Genomic DNA, 22,566 nt, shown 5'->3' on the forward strand with positions numbered 1-22,566 from the left:
AAATTGTAATCCCTTACATTACTTGTTTCTGGGGAAAGCGATAATATTACAGTAACCTATTCCCCGAATGTAATGCAGTACTTAGTCAAGACAATGACCCAGCATGCACTCTGAAACCGACGAACCTAAGCCATCCTTAATTTACTTATTTACACCTGTGAAAATGGCTGCTGCTACCACTTATAAGTATGTTTGTATAAGTGTATAATCAGTGTTTGTGTTTCAAAGCCTTAGAATAATCTGTGTACTTTAGGAAAGGTCATTCAAGGAAGAACAACATCCCTATCTGCTATGGAAGGCCAGGGGGGAATCTGTCCTATTTATTACAATCTGCACTCTCACCACTAGATGTCAGTATTTCCTACACACTAGAGCTTTAAAGGGAATATTTTATGTTAAATAATGTACACTTTTTGATTTATTCAATGCCAAAAAGTTTGAGTGCTGTGGAGTCATTGGCGCTGTGGCAAGACCTTTGAACCTTTGTTAGCTTGTGTGAATATGTATTGCAGATATACTGTATATTATTATATTATTTCTGGTGAAAAGGTTGTCCTTTATCCCCGTCCTCAAGAGTGGCTGATGTAGAGGCATCAGTCTCAGCCAAAGGCCCAGGTCAATCTTCAAGAAATGGGAGAACAAGGGAGTAGCAATTAATACGTTGTCAAAAAAGCAGTGTAGTAGCTCATGTACATGAATTTTGATTTGTAACTACTGCTGTTGTAATTAAGATGTGATCAATACATAAACCTAACAAGATTAAAGGGACCTTTTGAATTGACATTTGTGTTTTCCTAATCATATACCTCATATACCTCTAAATAAATAAAATACTTTTTTTAAATAGATTTTTATATGTGATTTTAAAGATAAAAGTGCAAATTCTAATATACTGTGTATGTCTTTTCATTTTTCACCTACTATATAATAACTATAATAATAAGCAATATGTATAATGTAACTCAAGTGATCTAAAAGATGAAAAACAAACTTTTACTACACCTCCTTTGGGCTCCGTTTATAGCATCTTCACTAAATCTGATATGTGTTGGACAACTTTTCAGTGCAGTCCAGAGAAAGAGTAGCTGGATGTCACATGACTCTTTGTTTACACTGCCATTTTGGCAGCTTTTCCGTATGTAAACACTCAGAACAGACATTATTCCCAACCTGCTACTTCCTGATAAACTTTCCCTCCTTCATCTTCAATAAATACTTTGAAATCTCTATAAAAAGCATGTAAAATAAACAAGATATTTAAGTTAAATAGCAATGGATTCTGTACCTGAAGTGGAATTCATTGCCTGTCGGTCCCATTGTCTTCTCTACTGTCTCCTGTTCTCCCCTATTCTTTGGCATCAAAACAGCTATACACCATCTTCACTTTGTATGAACACAGTTGCCTGACATATTGCTTGATATACAGTATATGTTGCATGATATTATCTTTGGATATAAGCAGCACAGCTTCCTGGCAAAAAAGGCCAACTAATCTCATACAGGTCACTTCCTGTACGGCTACGTCAACAAAAACTCCCTATGTTGCAAACAGGAAAGAGACTAAAAGAGAGTGAGCAGACAGTTTCAGAGATGGAGCATTTGCCTCAGGTCATGTGTGATGTGTGTTTATCTGAGGAGAGGAGACGAGGACAGAGAGTGTCAGTGTTTTAATAATCTGTGAAGAAAATTGCAGAGTCTACTGCAGAACCTCCATCAATGTCTGTGCATTCATGTGAATAAAAATTAAAAAAACAAATTGAGAGCAAGATCCTTCAAAAACAACTGATGTGCATTAAAACGTGTGAAAGAAAGTAGCTGCTTTAAAAAAGATGAGAAAGGGACGGAGTGTACTCGCTGTTGAATGCATATAAGTAACAACTAGGCTGCAAAAAGTAATCAATGTGTGATAACAGCAGTGGCCTTAAGAGAAAAAGCAACATTTGTGTTCATTTATGTGGTGACTAAATCACAGTCCTGACTGCTAACGGCCTTGAAGAGAACACAGTTTTGCTCCTTCAGGTCCTGTAAGGTCATTCTCTCTTTGAATAAGACAGAATGTGGATCACAAAAATGTTATTAAACGTCCCATCTTATAAAAAATCTACTTTTTAATCATTTAAATCCCTATATTTGTTGACTCTGGAGGCCCTATCATTCGGCAAAGTGTGGAAAAAGATGACTCACTCATGTTTTTGTGGTTCTCCTCAGTCTAAGTACAGGAGATAAAACGCGCGATGTTGACTTCCTCACTCACTGGGACGTCACAATGCGCTAAGTTCCTGGAATTGTTGTCTCGCGGAGCTCCGCTTTGTCCGTATAACACACGAGAGTGCTGGCGAGGGCAATGGTATCCGAAAAACAAAAGTTCTATTCTTGGCTCCACAGTGCAGCACAGAGTCCTTCACAAACTTCCAGCCTCAGAGGATTTATCTGTCCAGTGGATACATGTTATATATGACGCCAATGTGCCTGCTAGATCCTGCAAATGATCACTTTTCCAAATGCTAACTGCTGTTAGCTTCCAGTAGCCTCTGTGGCTGATGTCATTTCCTGTCCCTTAAGTTTTGTTTTAAGGTGGACCTTTAAGGTGGACCTAAAGAAATACTACTAAACAGAGCGTTCTGAACAGGGTGACAGGGTGATTGACCTGCTGTGGTGCTTCATCCTTATGTTATTTTGACCAAAGCATGTCACAGACATGTTCAATAGGACACCAGGGAACTAGTTTAACTTGGAGAAATAGGGTATAATATGAGACCTTTAAACTTCATCTGCATAGCACTTTTACAAATAGATGTTAAAATGTGCAATCAAGCCGGATCAAATATTACAGGAAGAAAAAACTTCCCTTTTATCTCCGAGATAACCAGACTCAAAGATGCGCAGCATGTGCCACGGTCGGTTGGGGTGAAAGGAAAAACGATGGACAGTACGGGGACAGAAAGGGGGGGGGGGAGAAAAAAGAGAGAAGGAATAGGAAGGAGAGATGGAGACAATACATCATCATATCAACAATCAAACAATGCAACACGTATGTTAAAATAAAGGTCTTTCTATGTGGAGTTTGCATGTTCTCCCTGTGTGTGCACAGCTTAATTGGACACTCTAAATGTGAGAGTGGATGGTTGTTTGTCTCTGCGTGTCTAGGGTGTACTCATACCTTTCACCCTGTGTCAGCTGGGATTGACACCAGCGTCCCCCGCCACCCTCATGTGGAAATAAAGCAGAAGAAGATGAATGAATGAATGAATGAATGAATGCCAACAAGAGAGAGGGGAACAAGAACCAGCAACAGCAAAATAACTAAAAACAAACCAACAATAAAACAGAAACAACCAGAACTATGATTATTATAAGAAGTATTATTAATAATAATAATACTTTTAATACTAATACAATTGTTTTATTGTTATTGGATGTCACAGCTGATCAAGCAGCGAAGGTTCATCCCCTTCTTTGTGTGGAGCTCATGAACCTCATCACACGCTCCATTAAAAAAAAGAGAGAGAAAAACACAGAACAGGAGGAGAAAAAAGGATTTTCACTCACTGCTCATCTGAATGATAAAATGCAACAAGATTGCGCTTGTTTTCATTATCATTGTTTTATTTTTTTTGTTACTGCTGCATTTTTTTTGTTTGCGTGTTTCGGCTAAAAATAATTTCCTCAAGGGAAAAACACAGTGGAGTTTCTCAGCCTCAGTTTAACCACAAGCTTTTTTTTTGTCAAATATGTGTTCCTTTTATTCAAAAACTGCTTTGTTTTATAGGTTTTTATTGTATCTACAGTAAAGCTCAGTCATTGTTTTTTCCCCCTGTTTACTTTGACTTAAAAAAACAACAAAAAAAAACAGTTGTCAGCCTGGGAGTATTCCGTCTGATCCTGCATGCAGAAATAAACAAAGACTTTTAGCTGTTGCATAAATCCATCTAATTAGTATTTCACTTCACATCTTCAGAAGACTTCATAATAGGCACAGATGGTACAGCTTCGGGCGGGAGTGTGTGTGTGTGTGTGTGTGTGTGTGTGTCAAGATGTAAGTGCGACAAAACAAACATCCATGAGAGATGTTTTACATGAAACCGTGGGTTACTTCCTGTCAGCTCTTCTCTCTCTCTCTCTCTCTCTCTCTCTCTCTCTCTCTCTCTCTCTGTCCCTGAAGGTTTGCTTGTAAAACATATTTTCCTCTTTTTGAGTTGGTCACACTGGGAAACGATCAAAATGGGAAACAATAGAGTATGACCACTTCAGAGTGGGAAACGGTTTACAAGAAGGATGCAAGCATGAAATCACAGGAAGTGAATAACATGGTTATGTATATATATATATAGTGGGTTGCTTTGTGTTAGCCATTTCCTTTTTCTCTTTATAATGTGTTACATGTGGCCTATGTGGATTCTGTAAAATGCTGAGCAGAAATGTCAGATTCAGAACTCTACTAAGATGTACCATCAGATCAAGTTTGAACATACATTTTTATATTGTTTCTACTTTGTCAGAATATATGTATAGTTTGCTGAATGTGAATATCTATACAGTATGTATTCGGGATGGGAATCGGTGTCGGTCGGTATCGCTATTGGTACAATACTGGTCAAAATCACTGGATCGGATATCGGACAGATAAAACATACACTCACAGAAATCCTTTATATCATGCATGCTTCACTATACATCCATCCATTATCTACTGTTTTATCCTCCTATGGAGGGCCGCTGTGCCAATCTCAGCTGACATAGGGCGATAGGCGGAGTACACCCTGGACAGTTCGCCAGTCCATCACAGGGCCACATATAGAGACAAACAACCATTCACTCTCACGTTCACACCTACGGTCAATTTAGAGTGACGAATCACCTAATCCCCAGATTGCTGTGAGGATTTTGGACTGTGGGAGGAACCCGTAGAACCCGGAGAAACCTCCTATAAACAAGGGGGAGAACATGCCAACTCCCTGCAGAAAGGCCCTTGTTTCAACTGGGGCTCAAACCCGGGTCTTCTTGCTGCAAAGGCAAGTTTGGTCTGTTTATTTCTTCTTTTTGGGAGAACAGTATCAGTGACACAGTTGGAGAATGATGTTGTCTTTGAAATGACTCGGCACAAATGTGTTGTTAACACATGATTGTATCAGACTAATATCGGTATCGGTAGATACTTGGGTTTGTGATATCGGTATCCGCACTAAAAAAAAGTGTTATTGTCCCATCCCTAGTATGTATGTACAGTATATGTGGGACTGTTTACATACAACGAACACACCACTCAATTCCAAGCCCTTGAATTAAATACAGTTAGAGAGTTATAGGCAGCTTACTTATTTAGCAGTAAAATAATCCTAATGCACCATGATGTAAAAGGACAACACATTCAGTAAATGAATAAATATAAAGCTCACTTACGTAGATGCTGTCCAACATTGAGATTTTTTTTGTATACATCCTCATAGACCATGGTTTTTCACTCCTGGTCCTGAGGAGCCACCTTCATGTTTTATATGTTTCTCTGCTCAAACACACCTGATTCAGTCAGCTCATCACTAAGCTCTGCTGAAGCCTGATAACCCATTTATTTGAATCAGGTGTGTTTGAGCAGGGAAAACACCTAAAACATGCAGGACAGTGGCTCCTCAGGTCCAGGAGTGACAAACCCTGTCATAGACAATCATACACACACTGTCTCTCTCATACACAGCCTCAAATTAGTGTGTAAATTTGACAAGTTGCGTTGCCATCTGGTTGCCATGACACCAGGTTATTAGGCTTTCTGACAGTGTTGGCTTTGTCATGTTTGTTCCATCTCCCCTCCTCCTGCACGTCAACATCGTTTCCAATATAAAAAGGCATGAAACATCAGCAGTGATGATTTCCAACTAAGGTATCACAAACCACAAAGGCAGGTGAGTTCAGTCACAAGTGCATCATCTGGTCTTACAAACCCATAGAAAAACCACACATGGACATTATCATAGAGACAAAACCTCAAACATGATGATATAATACAAGAGAGCAGTTTGTCTTAATGCATAAAGTCTCTCTGTGTGTCTGAACCTCTGCCTCTGTTGGTTTCCCTGTTTTCTCTCGCCTGCAAAGGTACAAAAGCCTTTTTCTGCCTGAACCATTGTGACTTTAATGCTCCACTGATCAATGAGAGGATTAAAGTAATTTAAAGGCTCCTTTGTTTGGTTTGTGCATTCGAATCTCCATCATCTACAAACTGGCTGGGTTGCCAGGTTCTTCTATTTATTCCTCAGGACAATTGAGCCCCATGAACTTGTGACTTCTGGACATTGTCTTTTTCCGTCATGCACCGCTGCCTCGAGTATACCCGAGGGTCTGCGCTGCATTCTGGAAGCGGTGTGGGTGTGAGTGTGGGGGAGGCAGGCGGTGTGATTCATGCAGCTCCCCCTCTTTGATCTTGACATTTGACATCCTGAAAGTAGAGGATTTCGGCCGGAACAAATGCAGCGCATTGGGTCACAGCTGCAACTGTCTGCACTGCCTCTGAAACCCCTGCCTAGCCGAGCCCAGAACAGGTAACGGTGAGTCAGCGCCTATTTAATTCATACACCTACGCAGAGAAACCCCAGGGGTTGTTTTCAAGCTGATTTTATTTTTATTTTATAGCTCGTTCCCAAATGGGAAATTCAGCATGTCACGACGCTACCTTGCATATTATTCCTTGAAAGTCATTCTGGCTCCGGCGTCTCGCAAAGGACTTGAAGAGAAAGGGGAGATTTAAGTGCACTGTGGCACTGAAATGCCGCACAGCTATTAGGCTGATTCCTGTAAAGCTTTCAGTAATCAATTTTCATTAAATCTCTTTCACTCTCCGCCAAACAAGGATACAGTACCACATTTACCACAAGCATATTATGCTGCAGAAGACTGAGTGATGCCAGAGGGATTCTTGCCTCCTAATGAACCCCACTGAGACTTGTCACCATCGGGTTGTTCAGACGCCCCGGCCCTGCTGTCTCACAGTGGATAAAGCACCTCAAGCCCAGACAGCACCAACAGACCACAGAGAGTCTCTCTTTACCAACTTCACTTGCATCAGGTGGTGTTGACAAGTGCCTCAGAGGAGATGGTGGCGCACACTTGTGTGGATCTGTTATCCCAAGATGCAACAAGACCTGTGATTCGCAGTCAATGCAGTGTAATCTCTTCTCGACGTCCTGTATGTTCGTGTTGGGATTCAACTGTGCTAGCGGCGCGCACTCACACTGGTTTTTAAACCCTTGTTGCTTCACTTTGGGACTCCCTAACAAAGATTGACACATCTAACCCTCAACATGTCCACCTGGACCTTTTTGTTTGCTTAGTTTAACCATAACAGGACCAGAGAATGTCCTGTAACTGTAAGTGCTTTTGTCCATTTTTCCAGAATAACTTTCAATATGGCAGTTAAAGGTGCATTATGTAATAAATCTAAAGCAACTGGCCATAAAATCCTCCTAATATGTCACAGAGACTCAGGAATAATGTTCATATAACAAACTGAACTCACCAACAACAGTACAGACAAAATATTTGCATTAAAACAAAATATTTTGCAGACTGCAAATCATGTTTATGTTTTGAAATAATGTTTTGGCATGTGGCGCCACCTACTGCAGGGCAACTGGCAACCACGGGTTGCCAGTTACGTCAAAAAATGAAACCTAAAAGACCTCTGTATTTTTGAAATTGAATGTAGTAACTGTTTTTGGCCACATTCTTACATATGGCACCTGTTAAAATACTGTTTTAACGATTTAAAATCAAGAAAAGGTTTATTCAGTTTTACACAAAGACCAGATTTTGCATGCTAAATTTGAAATTTGAACAGTATAAAAAACATTTACCATAACATTTGTTTGAGTCTTTGTCTCTTAACGTGCAAAAACAGGCCAACAAAGTACGTATGTACGCTCTGATGCTGATTCTCCGACTTCCTGAAACAGAGTGACAAAGTGAAATTACCTGAATAACCACATATTGGCTTTGACTTGCAATTTCTCAGCTTTCAGAAACCGTTGGAAGACTTCTGATAGCTCAAAACATGCAAAGTGCGCTTGTGCAAATGTGTTTTAAAGGGTTATAAGGTCCAGGACTTGCATGAGAATCGTCATGGTTTCTGCAGTATCAAAGTCATCAGTTGGATCGCTGTTCTGCACATCTGTAGCTACACCATGAACAATCACTCCGAACTGCTGATTTGACCAAAATATAGATAAATGAATTATTTATAAAACCAAACAAAACCAAAAAAAAAATTGTTCATGCTTTGGACTTGAAAAACCCTTATTTATGTTGAAACAATTTCCCAAACTATGAATTGACGTCAGCTCTGCAGCCCCAGTTGAGTGTTGAAAGCACTTTTATTGTTTAGGTGTCAAATGTAACAGTGTCACCATCCAGAGAGGGAATAAAGAGAGTAAATGGTCACATAAAAAAATAGAAAATCAACAATGAAAATGGTCACACGGGAGGGGAAAAAGTCTGGTTCCCGTGGCAGCGCTGATGTACAGTTGAGGAAAATGTCCAGTTCCAGATGTGCGTGTATGTGTTTGGTTTGCACATTTCCACAGCCTATATTTAATCTCACACAATAAGAGTCCTTTTTTTTGTTTACTAGCCATGCATACAGTTGACAATTCCACATGTTCCACGAGTCAGTGTCGTCATAGGAGCTGGCACTTTCCATAGAAAATATTTACACTACCATTTATTATTCTTAGTATCACCACCTTCTTCTGTCGTTACTATTTCTTACTATGGATTTGAATGGGAATACTCTGAGCACACTGAGAATGGGATTAAGGTCCCACATCATATTGAGGAGAGGAAAAGCAAATGTATGACAAACGTTGGCATCGTCACTTCAGAGTCTGTAAAGATATTCAAACACTGAAAAGATGAATTCTTTGTCACATCATGAAGCAGCTCTTTATTCCACTGCTTAACAATCTGCCGTCAGAAACTTCCCAGAGAGGAAAACAAAACATCACGCGAATGCTATGTTTTCTATTAAATCTCAAAAAAGTAGGAGAGAAATAACTGCACCAAAGATGATTTATCTAACATTATCTCTCCATTCCCGACAAATAAAATATATACTGTATATATATATCTAAGAAAATGGAGGTGCATTAAGGTCACCTCTTTGGTTCAGACTTGCGATGGAATAGAAAAATCATCCCACCAACTACTGCACAACCAAAGCTGCAATCTGCAAATCAACGTTTAAAACAAGCACATCCCAGACGTGTTATTGGGTTAGAGAACAGTAGCTACAGTATGTGTAACTGAGTCATGGTGAGAAAACAACGCTTCTGTGTAAGAAAAACACGTTCTTTTACTCATTAATATCAGATTGTTTAACAACCTAAAGTGTAAGAAGGATGACAAGAAAAACAACGGAACATAAGGCGAGGGGCATGATCCTATTTTTTTGTCATTTTGTCACTTTGTCTTGCAGTAAATCCCTGGCATTCCTCATTCATATTGTATTCATTACTCACTATTAATAATAATCATGTCACTGCAGATTTTACGCTCCGTAGAGTTAACATCCATCGCGTTCAACCATGAATTTATCTTCCGTTTAATTGGCATGTGCATGTGCGTGCGTGTCCGAGAGTGTATCTCTCTGTGTCTCTGTTGTCAGTTGGAGCTGACTGTTTTGCCTGGCCTGTTCCTGGAGGCCTTTTTGGGGGCTATTGTATATTACAGGACGAGCAGCAGGGGTCATCCTTGTCTGGCTGCGCGGCGTAGTCCATCTGCCGAACAATCTCCGCGAACAGTTCGTCGACCATGGTTTTGCTCTTGGCCGACGTCTCCATGAACGGGCAGCCCCACTCCTCGGCCAGAGCCTGGCCCTCGCTGGACGACACCTCGCGCTCGCTTTCCAGGTCCACCTTGTTCCCCACGAGGATCACGGGAACCTTCTCGTACCTGAGGACAGACAGAGGTGCGTGAATGAGACAGAGTCGGCTGTATCGTATGGAGATGCCAACACATTTTGCCCAAACTTTCAGGTCAGTGTACAACTGATGTAATGCTTCAGAGGGTTTGAGTGGCACTGCTGAATAAACCTGTATCACAATATAGGCTATAGATCAGATCTTTATTGTCATTATACAACTGAAATTGCACAATTACACTAGAAAAGCACTCCGAGAGCGCAGACCTCCGCCAAGGCAGCTCAGTGACTACAAAATACACCCTGCCGGTGCGCCTGGGTCAGACAGTGAGTGTTGTAACCAGTTATAGCGTCAACGGATCACGGCCAAAATGTAATCACTTATTCCTGGTCCCATCACGGACATTTCATCCAAATCCGTCCATGACTTTTCGAGTTATGTTGCTAACAGACAGACAGACAGACAAACAAACTCAGATCAGATGGTGTTGACATTCATACAATTTCTTTGCTGGTGGAAGGAAACCGGAGAGAAGATACGGAGAGAACATGCAAATGCCACACAGAAAGGTCCCGGACTGGGAATCTAACCCAGTGCTAACCACTAATCCACAAAAATGAATACAGCATCTCAATTTCTGTTCATCAAACTAGTTGAAACATCATTTTCTAATTGTCTCCAATTGTCTCACGATACACTGCGATTCCCACAACAAAAATTTTAACAAGTTTAACAATGTTTTTTGTCACCATCACCTGTTTCACCTTTTGATAAATGGTCTGTACTGACTAACTCTTTTCTAGTCTTGATGTCCACTCAAAGCTGCTTTACCTTACAGTTTTGTCATGGACCTGTAGACTAGTGGGGCCGGGGATCAAACCAACCATGAAAGATGACCCTACCATCTCTTCCATCTATCTCTTAGTACTCATTTATGAAGATATCTAGCTTAAGTTCAGCAAAACTGTATTCTTGGCAAAAGGTTTTTTCTCTTTTCTGGGGGGGAGGGCATGTGGTCTTTCACTGTGTGAGGTAATTTCTCACAACAATAAAAACACAGGAAGATGCTATTATGGCACTAAATGCTGAACCTCCATATCCGCCTGCCTCAAATTGACCTAGTTGAGAAGCTGAAATGGGTTTTACAGCTCTCACCCATGGGTCAGACGGTAGGTAGTGACCATGATCTGCCCTATCACTGTGGAACTGTAACTACATTGCAGACAGTCAGTTCACATGGTCTGTTAAATTACGTAGGCTGATGCACTCTAATTATTTCGAGGACCAGCAGAGTTTTACCAACATAATCACCGCATCAATTTTAATACTGGAGAACAGGGTGGCCCTGTGAGATACAGAGAGGGAAAAACATCACACACACAGCAGGTAATGCTATTTCACAGCATGTTCTTTCTTTTTTATTCTTATCAGTATGAGACTAGTACAGGAGCCATGACGCCAGCACTTTTTATTTTAATTTTTTTTATGCAGAGCTGATCGTTTGAACTGAGTTTAAACACTGAGCAACATTGTCACAAAGAACCAGTCACTTTCCCTGAACACCCACCAACATCATTAGAGTTACAACATGTTGCCCTGACTCTATTAAATATACATGTTTCTCAATTATTTATAGAGGAGGGGGAAAAAAAACACACACATCCTCATCCTTGATTGCTATGGTAACAGGTATACAAGGGCGATGACTAATGCTGTGGGGGACTGCAAAAGACACAAGTGTGATATTAAATAATGACACCTTGAGGAGCCCGAACCTCACATTCAGTAAATAAGCCTAATACTTTAAGGCATAGTATACAACTATTTCTCCAAGTTAACCTAGTTCCCTGGTGTCCTAATGAACATGTCTGTGACATGCTTTGGTCAAAATACCTTAAGGATGAAGCACCACAGCAGTTCAATCACCGTGCCAAAACAGCCAGAACGCTCTGTTTTGAGTGCCTGTCTCTAACATCAGTTAGCATTCGGAAAAGCCGTCATATGCCGACTCTAGGTCATATATAAAATGTATCCACTGGACACGTAAATCCTCTGAGGCTGGAAGTTTGTGTAGAACTGTGCAGCCAAGAATAGAACACTTCGTGGACTTCTGCTCTTCCGGATACGATTGCCGTCGTCTGCACTCTCGCGTTTTTTAGGAACAAAGCAGAGCTCCGCGAGACAACAATTCCAGGAATTTAGCGCATTTTGACGTCACAATGAGCGCGGAAGTCAGGACCACAAAAACATGAGTGAGTCATCTTTTTTCACACTTTGCCTACTCATAGGACCTCCAGAGTCCCTATTAAAATGATTCAAAAGTTGATTTTGCTTAATATGTCCCCTTTAAACTTGCAGCGAACAGGAAGCAAACTTTGATCGTGAACTTTCATTTCATATCCTGCTCTGTTTCCCGAGGATTGAGAGGAACTACCAGGATTTCACTGAGATAATCTCAGTGGTCAGAAGTAACTTGAACGCAGCATCAGTGACCAGGTCTCATTTACTGCATTCCTGGTGTCAATAAAAAAAAAAACAGCAAGGCTGTGATTTCCGTGACTATTTCGGACCACTTGTACTTGGTGGTATGCAGTTCTTTGCCAGAAACTTTAAAATCTCTTTCCACCTTCGCTGCAAAAAAAAAAAAAAAAAAAAAAAGAAACCCTCTAAACATAGACGTGGGTGAAAAGATTAAAAGGCCAGACACTTCACTTTTATAGCCGTACTCATTTAGAGGACACCACAGGGGGCTCAGATTTTAGTCGGGTAAATGGTACCATTTGGGTGTCTCGTTTTCTGGCTCGAAGAGTGGTTATAACTCAAATCTCTCACTTTAAATCTCTTGAGGAGGCCTGTGGTCACCTAACTATCTCCTATATTATCTACCCTTCCCTGCAGTTTTGTAACAGCTTTTACCTTCCGGCCTGCACCGAGTGTTTCTCGTTACAGAAAACATGCAGTACCTGAGCTTTGTGCGTTTCAGAAGGCTTCAGAATAGTAAATAAAGGCACATAATATAATTAATTAATTTAATTATACATCTTTTACATAACAAAGAGGCAGTGACAATAATTTCCATCATCCATTAATCTTAAATAAGAAGCTTAATTAAAATGTCTAGGTTGTCTATAAAATTGCTACAATAAATATATTTTTAACTCATCCTTACATGAGAGTATAGTTGTTTATATTTTGACAGTACCTCAAGTAGATATTTGACGCAAACATACTTTTTGTGAGCCATTCTAATTTGTGTTTTATGTATTTATTTGTCACTTTCATTTTTTTTTTCTATTTTCCTTTTAGTCAACTGCTCAATTCCAACTCGTTTTTACTGCTTCTTGTTATATTTATCTTACTTGATTTTAATTGTTAGATACTTTGGAACATTGTTAAGAAGTACTTAAACTAGTACTAGTACTTCATTATTGTTATCGCGGAGGATGAGGATTGATCCGCTGTGTGCAAGTTAGGCAACTCATGACTACAGGCCAGAGCATAACAGGAGCAAAGCATAAAGACATGTCGTACTAAAGGAGAGGGTCTATATATAGTCATAATAACAGAGGAGGAAACCGGCAGTCCCACGAGGTGCGACACGGTGGCTGCCACGGATACTGAGGCTCCCAGGGCCTCAGCGCAGAGGGTGTCGACCACTCTGTGTCTGGACCCGACACAAGGAAGCAAGATTCATCCGTGAAACACAGAACACTACAGAGCTGGAGCTCCATGACTTCAACACAAGCCTTAAAGGTCCAGTCTGTAAAGTTATGGTTCAATTATTTAAATACATTTACACTCAGCTGATTTGTATGAATAGTTGTTTTTCAATATCCCAGACTGAGACTTTTATTTTTGTATCAGGAGTCAGGTCAGCCATGTTTTTACATGGACAAAGTGAGCAGGACACTCACTCTGCAAAGTCCTCACTGGGTTGGGCGTTACAAAACCCGGATTTCCACTGGACGCGTTACAGCCGCGGAACGTCAGCGGCGAGGTTCTGCTTCGTCCTCTGCCCAGCGTCAATCCCCACCGGGCGCGTTACACCAGCGGCGCGGTGCCTTGGGAGCCAGTGGTATTCACGGAAGATGACGCGATAATCTCGAAGGGACGCGAGTTCGCGAGATCCCGCGATAGACTGTGTGTGTAAAGGAAACAACAACAACACAGCTTCTTTCATTCTCCGACGTGGAAGAACTGGTGATCTGGTGTCATAAATGATTTTATGTTTCTCCACTTCAACAATCAGTCTCTCGTCGTACGTTATGACTCTCCGAGACGCTCTGATTAATTGACTGTTGACCTGGCAGCACCGGTCACGTCGTAATGTTGATGTGAAGTTGTGACAGGCTATATGACCTGCGTATTATTTTGAAAGGCGGGTGGAATTGTTTTACTTTGAGTCTGTGTCGGACTTCCTGTCTGGCGCGATCTGCTCTGTTGAAATGTACGCGGTTCAGCAGCTGAAACGGCAAAAATAGAACTTCTACCTAGCGAAAGCGCTTTGGCGTGGGGAGCCGCTTCTGGGACGCTTCTGAGACGTTCTGCAGTGCGTCTGGTGAAAATGCTCTCATTGATTAGAATGGAAGCGATTTGCAGCGGTGTCCGCGCCACGCGTCCAGTGGAAATCATGGGTTAGAAGAGGGCCATTCAATCTGCAAGTGAAGCCGCAGAGAAAGAATGTATGAGGTTGTGAGACCCGAAACAACCTATGACCCCAAGATACATCACTGGCGTCCCAGTGCATCCAGGAGATGTTTCTTGAATATTACAACAGCCTAACCCTAACCCAACACATGGGTAAACTAAACATCTTTTGAGTTTTGATGCTAACTGAAGGCTACATACTGTAGGTTCTCCAACATGGTAAGCGTGAGGTGAAGGACACTCAGCTGCTACATGCACCAATAAATGGTGTACAATTTTACACACCCTACCTTTAAAAACCAAAACCAACTGAACTACAGTGTTTGCTTGTGTTTGTCATGTTTTAAGACTGACAGTCACCGCACTGGAGCACTCCAAACCTCACCCAGACACTTATCTATAATGCATGATGCATCAACTCTAAATCAAGTGAGGGACAGTGGAACCTGGAGGCACAGGAGTCTCTGAATTTGATGCTGTCAGGATGAAGAAGCGCTGCTGAACCTCCTCCCAGCAGCCCTTTTCCAAAAAGGATCCTCAGCTTAGCCATTAAAGAGAGAATTCAGCTGAGTCAGCGAGATGCAATAAGCTCCTCAAGGAAAGATCAAGAATATAAATCTGCAGAGTCGTTATGAGAATGCTTTTTGCTTTTTTCTTAAACAATCACTGATAAGGAAAACACATTTTCTGCTTGCTTGCTTCCTCGAATTGTGATGTTTTGACTGACCATGAAATACCAAAACGGACAAGATAAATGACAAGACTGTTCACTCACACACTTGGGTCTTATGTAGCACAGCGACAATAAAGTAGACCTCTAGCTCCCTCGTGGTAATTATGCTGTCTGAAACAAATTCCCCCTCTTATGGTCCAAATTACAAGGCAAGGGAAGAAAAGAAATCGGAAATTCAAAGCTCTTCTGCATCAAAGACGTGTTCAGACTGTCTTTCCACGAGACAGCGAGGACTCATTCATGAGTTTTACAGAAAAAATATGGCATGAGTGATACTCTGTACAGTCTCCGTTGAGGATACTTTATAAAAAGGCTATTATTCCACTATCCTCATTTAAATCATCACCAATAACTTAGACCACCATTGTACACAATCTCAGTTTGTTGTCAATGTCTGATGACACTGGTTTTAGGTAAGGTCCCTATAAGCACTGTTTCAGTGACATGGATTGAATTAATTGCTGGAAAAACAATATTACTCTGAGATTAAGCCTCATGCTGATTTGACAGTGGTAAAATTTCTGCAGATTTGTCAGCTGCACATTCATTCAACAACATTTATTCATCGGATTCAGATTTGGTGACTGGGGAAGCCGTCGGACCATCGTTTCACAAAATGTACTGTACATCATGCTGTATGAAGAAGACTTGGAACTCGTACCATCAACATGTTTAGTGATATTGTAAGTGAAGTGACAAGTAGGTTCACTTCATATTCAAAATTACCCTTAAGGATGAAGCACCACAGCAGCCCTGTTCAGAACGCTCGGTTTCGAGTGCCTGTCTCTAAATGCAAATGAGACACAGGAAACTACATACACTGAGGCTCTGGCAGCTAACAGCAGTTAGCATTTGGAAAAGCCATCATTTGCCGTCATAAATAAGATGTAAATCCTCTGAGGCTGGAAGTTTGTGAAGAACTCTGTGCTGCACTGTGCAGCCAAGAATAGAACACTTTGCAGACTTCCGCTCTTCCGGATACTATTGCCCTCACCTGCACTCTCACAGTTTTTAGGGACAAAGTGGAGCTCTACGAGACAACAATTCCAGCAATGTCTCATTTTGATGTAGCAATGAGTGCGGAAGTCAACATCGCATGTTTTATTTCCTGTACTTAGACTGAGGACCACAAAAACATAAGTGAGTCATCTTTTTTCACACTTTGCCTACTCATAGAGCCTCCAGAGTTCCAAATATTTTTTAAATTGATTAAAAAGTAGATTTTGTATAATATGTCCCCTTTAAATAAAAGCAAATTTATTTTTGATGAGCATTGAAGAGAATACATGTTTCGGGCACTTCCACTTAGGCTTCAGATTTACAGACCAATGATTTATGACCCACTGTGACCTGGCACTGCGTCAGGCCTTTAACACAAAAAAAATGAAGTAACAATCACTGAACTTTAGCTGAGTTCTTTTGCTTGTTTTCACAACAAGACACGATTGAAAGAGGGCCTTTCTGCGTGAACTGGGAGAATTCTGTTCTGAGGGTGTTGCTCTTAACCTTTCCCACCAGTTGGCACATGAACAAGTCCTGGGATGAAACCCTAACAGTTTATTTTAGTCCATGGTGTTTCACCTATTTCTTCCTCTCCTCTAAACTCCGTCCATGGCATTTGTTTTTAAATGCAGTTTTCTGACGCCAATCACAAAGACATTTCCCCCGGTGTAGATTCAACTGCAGCTGAAATGAGGGGTTATAAGGTCAGATCAGGCAGACACATGCAGGGTCTGGGTGTAATCATGGCCTCTGCGCTGAGGCTTGTATAGTGCCACTAACAGCAGGCTGTGATAGATGCTGACAGGGGTCAGAGTGAGAGTGACGCACCGCAGAGCCTGGAACCTGGACAAATGCTATAATGGACCTGACGGGTCACCACGAGGAGAGATCAACGGGGACAAGACAGGAACAACAAACAGTGTGAACGCAAAGCTTTTTACAGAAATAATCAGTTTTTCCAAGACTTATGAGCTCATCGTTTGTCTTTGTGGTACAGTGATAAGTAACAAGTGGTTGTTTGTCAATAGTTGTGCCTTATTTCCCACAATGCCTTTAAATCAGCCTATTAGAATATGCCTGAACATGCCTGTGGCAGCGAAAACCTGTTTTTTCATTGAGGATTTGAAGAGTTTAAATATATAAAACAACATGTATCTTATCTACTTATCTCATTATAATAGCGGGCTATGCCATTTTTGCTTTTAAATAAAACAAAAAGACACTATGATTGACTCATGGACACATTAAGAAATACAAAAGTCTACTGTGCCTCTGTATTGATCGCAAAATTAGACATTCTGTATTGTGCTGACATTGTCTGTATCAGCATTATGTCCAGGATATACTCGACACAAGACATTTACACCACCTCAGAAAACAACAAGTCACCTTATTAAGTGGCTTTTAAAGGCATAAAACTGTGATATATCTATCAAAAAATCATCAGTGAAAAAAGGCTGTGCAAATCTTAGAAACACACCGCTGTTTTATTATAGAAATGAACACTTCAAACCTATGTTTGACCAGACATTCTTAAGAGAATTCCACATGACTCACAGGACTGTGACATGTACTCTTATGTAAGAGCTGCATGTGACGTGCCGATGCTGCCGTTATAAAATAATAACAATAATAAAAAAGCATTGTGCTGTGACACTAGAGAGGAGCCTGGATCGACTGTGTGAGCCCTTAATATGAACACATTTACATATACAACACATTTAGTTTGACACACACACTTGTTTCATGATCCCCATACGTGGGGTGTAAGGAGGACTGGATTACACTTATACCACACTTACACCAATCCTGATGTCAATATGACAACCTCGAGTATCTAACGAGTACCATATCAGGCCTAGTCTACATGTATGGTAAGTGGGTATTTTAAAACAATCATCCACAGACCTTGGTGTGGAAGGCTGGGGTTCAAATCCTGGTCAGGGCAGTTAAGCTAATACCCAGTGTTGGCCCTTAGGCAAGGCTCATAATGCTACTTGCACATCTCAGATGTGTGAATTGATCAATGAAAATTGCTTTGGATAAAAGAGTCAGATAAATGAATCAGAAGACAGATGGACAAAAGATCACTTCTGCTTGTTCCTGTAGGCAATGGTGAGGGAATAACAGGATACCTCATGGTACGATGAGCGATACATGGCCCACGATACCAATAATATCCTAATATATGACAATTCCATGATTATCAACATATTGCAAGACAATCATATCGCGATGCATCGCGATATCTGTCTAACTGACGAAAACAAAACAATAAAAGTGCAGGATTTGAACGTGGGGATGGAGCGTCTCTTAACATAGCTTTCTTCTTCATCTACCGCCCAAGTTTCCCTCATTCATTTGAGCAGTGCAGCCGCGAGGAGACATGAAGTTATCGATATTTCATATATTTAAGTGTTGAATATTGTATTGCACGGGGAAAGACGCTATATCAACACATCGATATTTTGGGGGACAGCCCTATGCTCCGAAATCCCTATGTTCCGAAAGCCCTATGTTCCGAAATCCCTATGTTCCGAAAACCCTATGTTTTAAAATCCCTATGTTCCGAAATCCCTATGTTCCGAAAGCCCTATGTTCCGAAAGCCCTATGTTCCGAAATCCCTATGTTCCGAAATCCCTATGTTCCGAAAGCCCTATTTTCCGAAAGCCCTATGTTCCGAAATCCCTATGTTCCGAAAGCCCTATGTTCTGAAATCCCTATGTTCCGAAAGCCCTATGTTCCGAAAGCCCTATGTTCTGAAATCCCTATGTTCCGAAAGCCCTATGTTCCGAAAACCCTATGTTCCGAAAGCCCTATGTTCCGAAAGCCTGCGTGCGTGTTTCGCAGGGCGGAACGAGCCATACGCGCTGGAGGAAGTGCGGATTTATCCCCAGCGATATGTTCCCGATGTTGACAAAGTTCCTCAACATCACACTGGAATACAAAGTCAACAAAACACATGATTATGGGAATCCTTCCAGTCCAGGTACACAGGCATCCTCTGACTTTTCCATATTGTGATCTACACAGGTGGATGGGGCTGTTATTAGTCAAGGCAACAGCTTGGCCGATAAGAACCAACCAAGCCAAGTCAATGTTATCTGTACAGATAGCCCAACATCACAAACACAATTTGCCTCGAGGGGCTTTACAGTCTGCACACAACAATTGACATCCTCTGTCCTTAGACCCTCACATTGAGTGAGGAGAAACTCCTCAGAGAGAGCCACAGAGGAGGGATCCCTCTCTCTCAGGACGTAGGTGTCACATACACAGAAGGTTCGGCAGATAACAAACACAACAACACAAGTGAGTGAGGATAAACTGCGTCATCGTTTCCACAAGTCTCAGTTTATGCCCGTCCATACTAAAACAACCTGGTGCCCAAACAAACCATTTAAAAATGTAAAGTCACGCCATTAAAAATACTGCTGGTGAAAAATGACACATTTTTCTTATACTAAGTCCACACAGCTTGATATGATCTCTGCAGTGTGGCAGCCCTCACTCACATTCTGGCCACATGACATTGAGGGTTTACTCATCATATCAGACTTTACTTTACTTTTTCCACCTCTAAAAGGTGTAAACTGTCCAAAAACAGCAGTCCATACCCATGGGGACCATCAATTCTTGTCCCTGCGGGTTTGTGTGAATTCAGGTTGACGTCCCCATCGGGACACGATGCCCACACGCCGATGCACACAGACGGTACGCGTCTACACTCTCAAACTCATATGGGGGAAACATGTTGACCTGATTCTTTCATCCGCAGAGTTATAGGATTGTTTATGAGGTGCGTGTGAAAGAGAGGAAAACTAAAAAAAAAAAAATTATTTTTAGAAGAGGGAATACAATAAACTCAAAAACAACAAATTATATTGCAAGTCCATATGTTCGGCGAACGTATTTCACTATAGGAGCCAACAGTGATATACCTTTTAAGACCTTTTTAATGCCACCTTGAATGAAATTTAAGACCGAAAACACTATGATTATAAGTGATATTTAGGGATCCTGCAGAATTACAACCCATGCATAGCATGTGTGTCACTTTCTGTGTGTTTATTGAACATAAATGATGATACTTGTATGTTTCTGACCAAGTATACAAGAAATATAGTACATTTAGTCTCTACAGCTCCTTTTCTTGAGAAAAAGGACCTTTGAGTCATGTATTTAACCTGCATATAACATTTTTAATGATTTTAAGACATTTTAAGGCCTTAATTTTAGATACATGATGTTTTAAGGATGCACATTCACCCTGTATATATATATATCTGATAGTTGGTGACCTACTGTTAGTCAAACTGAGTATTGTCCTTCGTTTTTTAAATCAATGTAACCTGCCTTTAATATGCTTCATTACCCTGCTTCGTCTCTCTGGAATCTATTGTGAACTCCCTAAGGTGACAGAAACACGTCCACCGACGCCCACAGTGACTGATGAACCCACACATTCACATCGGTGGTGCATTAGAACAGGATATGAGCTCACAATCACCACTGATAATCCAACTACAGTGTATATTCATATTTATGTTTTTCTTTATATAAAATCCAGTCATGCCAACATGAGGTGAAAATACATAACATTTACACATGTGCACTGGCCTGGAGCTATGATGGCACGAGCACACAGCCTCAGCCAACCTCTTCCACGTATCAATCGGCCGCTCGTATCTGGACCACATGGGCAGAAGACACTCACTGCTCTTCCTGAAGAGCTTGTGCAGCTTGAGTATTATAAAAATAACTTCATGCAACCCCCCCCCCCCCCGCCTTCTCCTCCCTCTCCTCCTCCACTGAATCCTGGGTTTCCCCGGCTAGGTGTTTCACTGACATTGCAGCATCCAGCACATCAGCCGCTTGGCAGATCACAGGCAGCATCTACTGACAGGAGGACAGCCTGGCGTTCACGGTGCTGCTGATAGACTGACGGACGGGTCATCAGCAATGCTGGGGCTGTCTGTCATCCCTGAGATGTAAAACACTGTGTTGTCTAGACTCAAAAAATGGAACAGTGTGGAGACATAAAGAGACTCTGGAGAACACAGATTATGACATGTAGCCCTAAGGGTCGATCAGTTATTATTTATATCCTTAGTAGTTAATATTTTGATGCCGTCTCACGTCGTTAATGCTCCAAATCTACATCTAAGACTTTAAAAAAAAAAAGTTATGTTGAAAGTCAAATCACATCCTCAACAAACTGCATGTGAGAGACAATGTCATGTTTTTGGGGGAGAGATGTCGTCGCTGCTACTTTTGCCTACCAACAAGCATTGGGGATGAGACCTGGTGGTGAACCAAAATAGAACAAACATGTGGTTTTGTTCTGTTGTCCACAGCTTCTCCATCCAACCAGGCCTTGGTCCATCCTTCTATGAGAGGGGGGGCCCTGGAGGTTAGGACTATGAAGACCCTAACCTCCACTGTTTGGTCATTATACTCTATAATGTACTCATTATATTGCATGTGGAAATTTTTTAATTTTTTTTACTAACCTTTTCACTCTTATGATCTGGTCCCTCATCGGCTTTATGTCCTGGAAGCTCTGCTGGTTGACAAGGCTGTAGACCAGGATGAATCCTTGACCGTTCTTGATGTAAAGGTCCCGCATGGAGGCGAACTGCTCTGTGCCGGCGGTGTCCAGGATCTCCAGCACCGAGGGCGACGAGTCCACCTCGATCTCCTTGCGGTAAAAATCCTCTATGGTCGGGTCGTACTTCTCAATGAACGTCCCGGTGACAAACTGCACAGTGAGGGCGGATTTCCCGACCCCTCCGCTGCCCAGCACCACCACCTTGTACTCGCGCATTGTGGATCTTGTGGATCAAAAGTCCTTTCAGGGGGGGAAGAAAAAAAAAGGGGGGGAAATCAGTGTCTGCGCGTCATTGACACGAAGTCAAAATGTTCACCTTCACCAGCCGCGTCCCATCCTGTGGACATGGATGGAGTTTGTCCGCAAACGCAGCCTCTGCTCGCCGCTGGCTCAGCTATGGCAGAGCACAAAGACTCCGTGTCCCCGAGATGGATTTCATTGTAGAAATGAGCGCATGCAGCAGGCCACACACACACACACACTGACAGCAGCAGCAGCAGCAGTGGACCACTGATGTCCACGGAGGTCCACAAATGTGCACGGGGGAGGAAGAGGAGACGAGCCGATGATGCGTGGTTGCCTCGCTCCTCACATCAGGAGGAGAGGATAATAAAAACAAACTTGTTCCATCGAGGACAGAGTGGGACAAACGCTGTTAAAGCCGCTG

The 22,566-nt window shown here is 41.7% G+C and overlaps 1 protein-coding gene across 1 annotated transcript; it reads right to left on the minus strand.

The window, feature by feature from the left end:
- Nucleotides 1–9,698: 9,698 nt before the first annotated feature.
- rap2aa (RAP2A, member of RAS oncogene family a) lies at nucleotides 9,699–22,115 on the minus strand (the record flags this gene model as incomplete). The annotated part of the gene is made up of 2 exons (XM_083909027.1): nucleotides 9,699–9,936; nucleotides 21,802–22,115. The coding sequence occupies 2 exons, from the start codon at nucleotides 22,113–22,115 to the stop codon at nucleotides 9,699–9,701; spliced, it is 552 nt and encodes a 183-aa protein (XP_083765153.1).
- Nucleotides 22,116–22,566: the final 451 nt, after the last annotated feature.

This window comes from Microchirus variegatus (assembly GCF_963457635.1).
Source record: "Microchirus variegatus genome assembly, chromosome: 22".
Classification (NCBI taxonomy): domain Eukaryota; kingdom Metazoa; phylum Chordata; class Actinopteri; order Pleuronectiformes; family Soleidae; genus Microchirus; species Microchirus variegatus.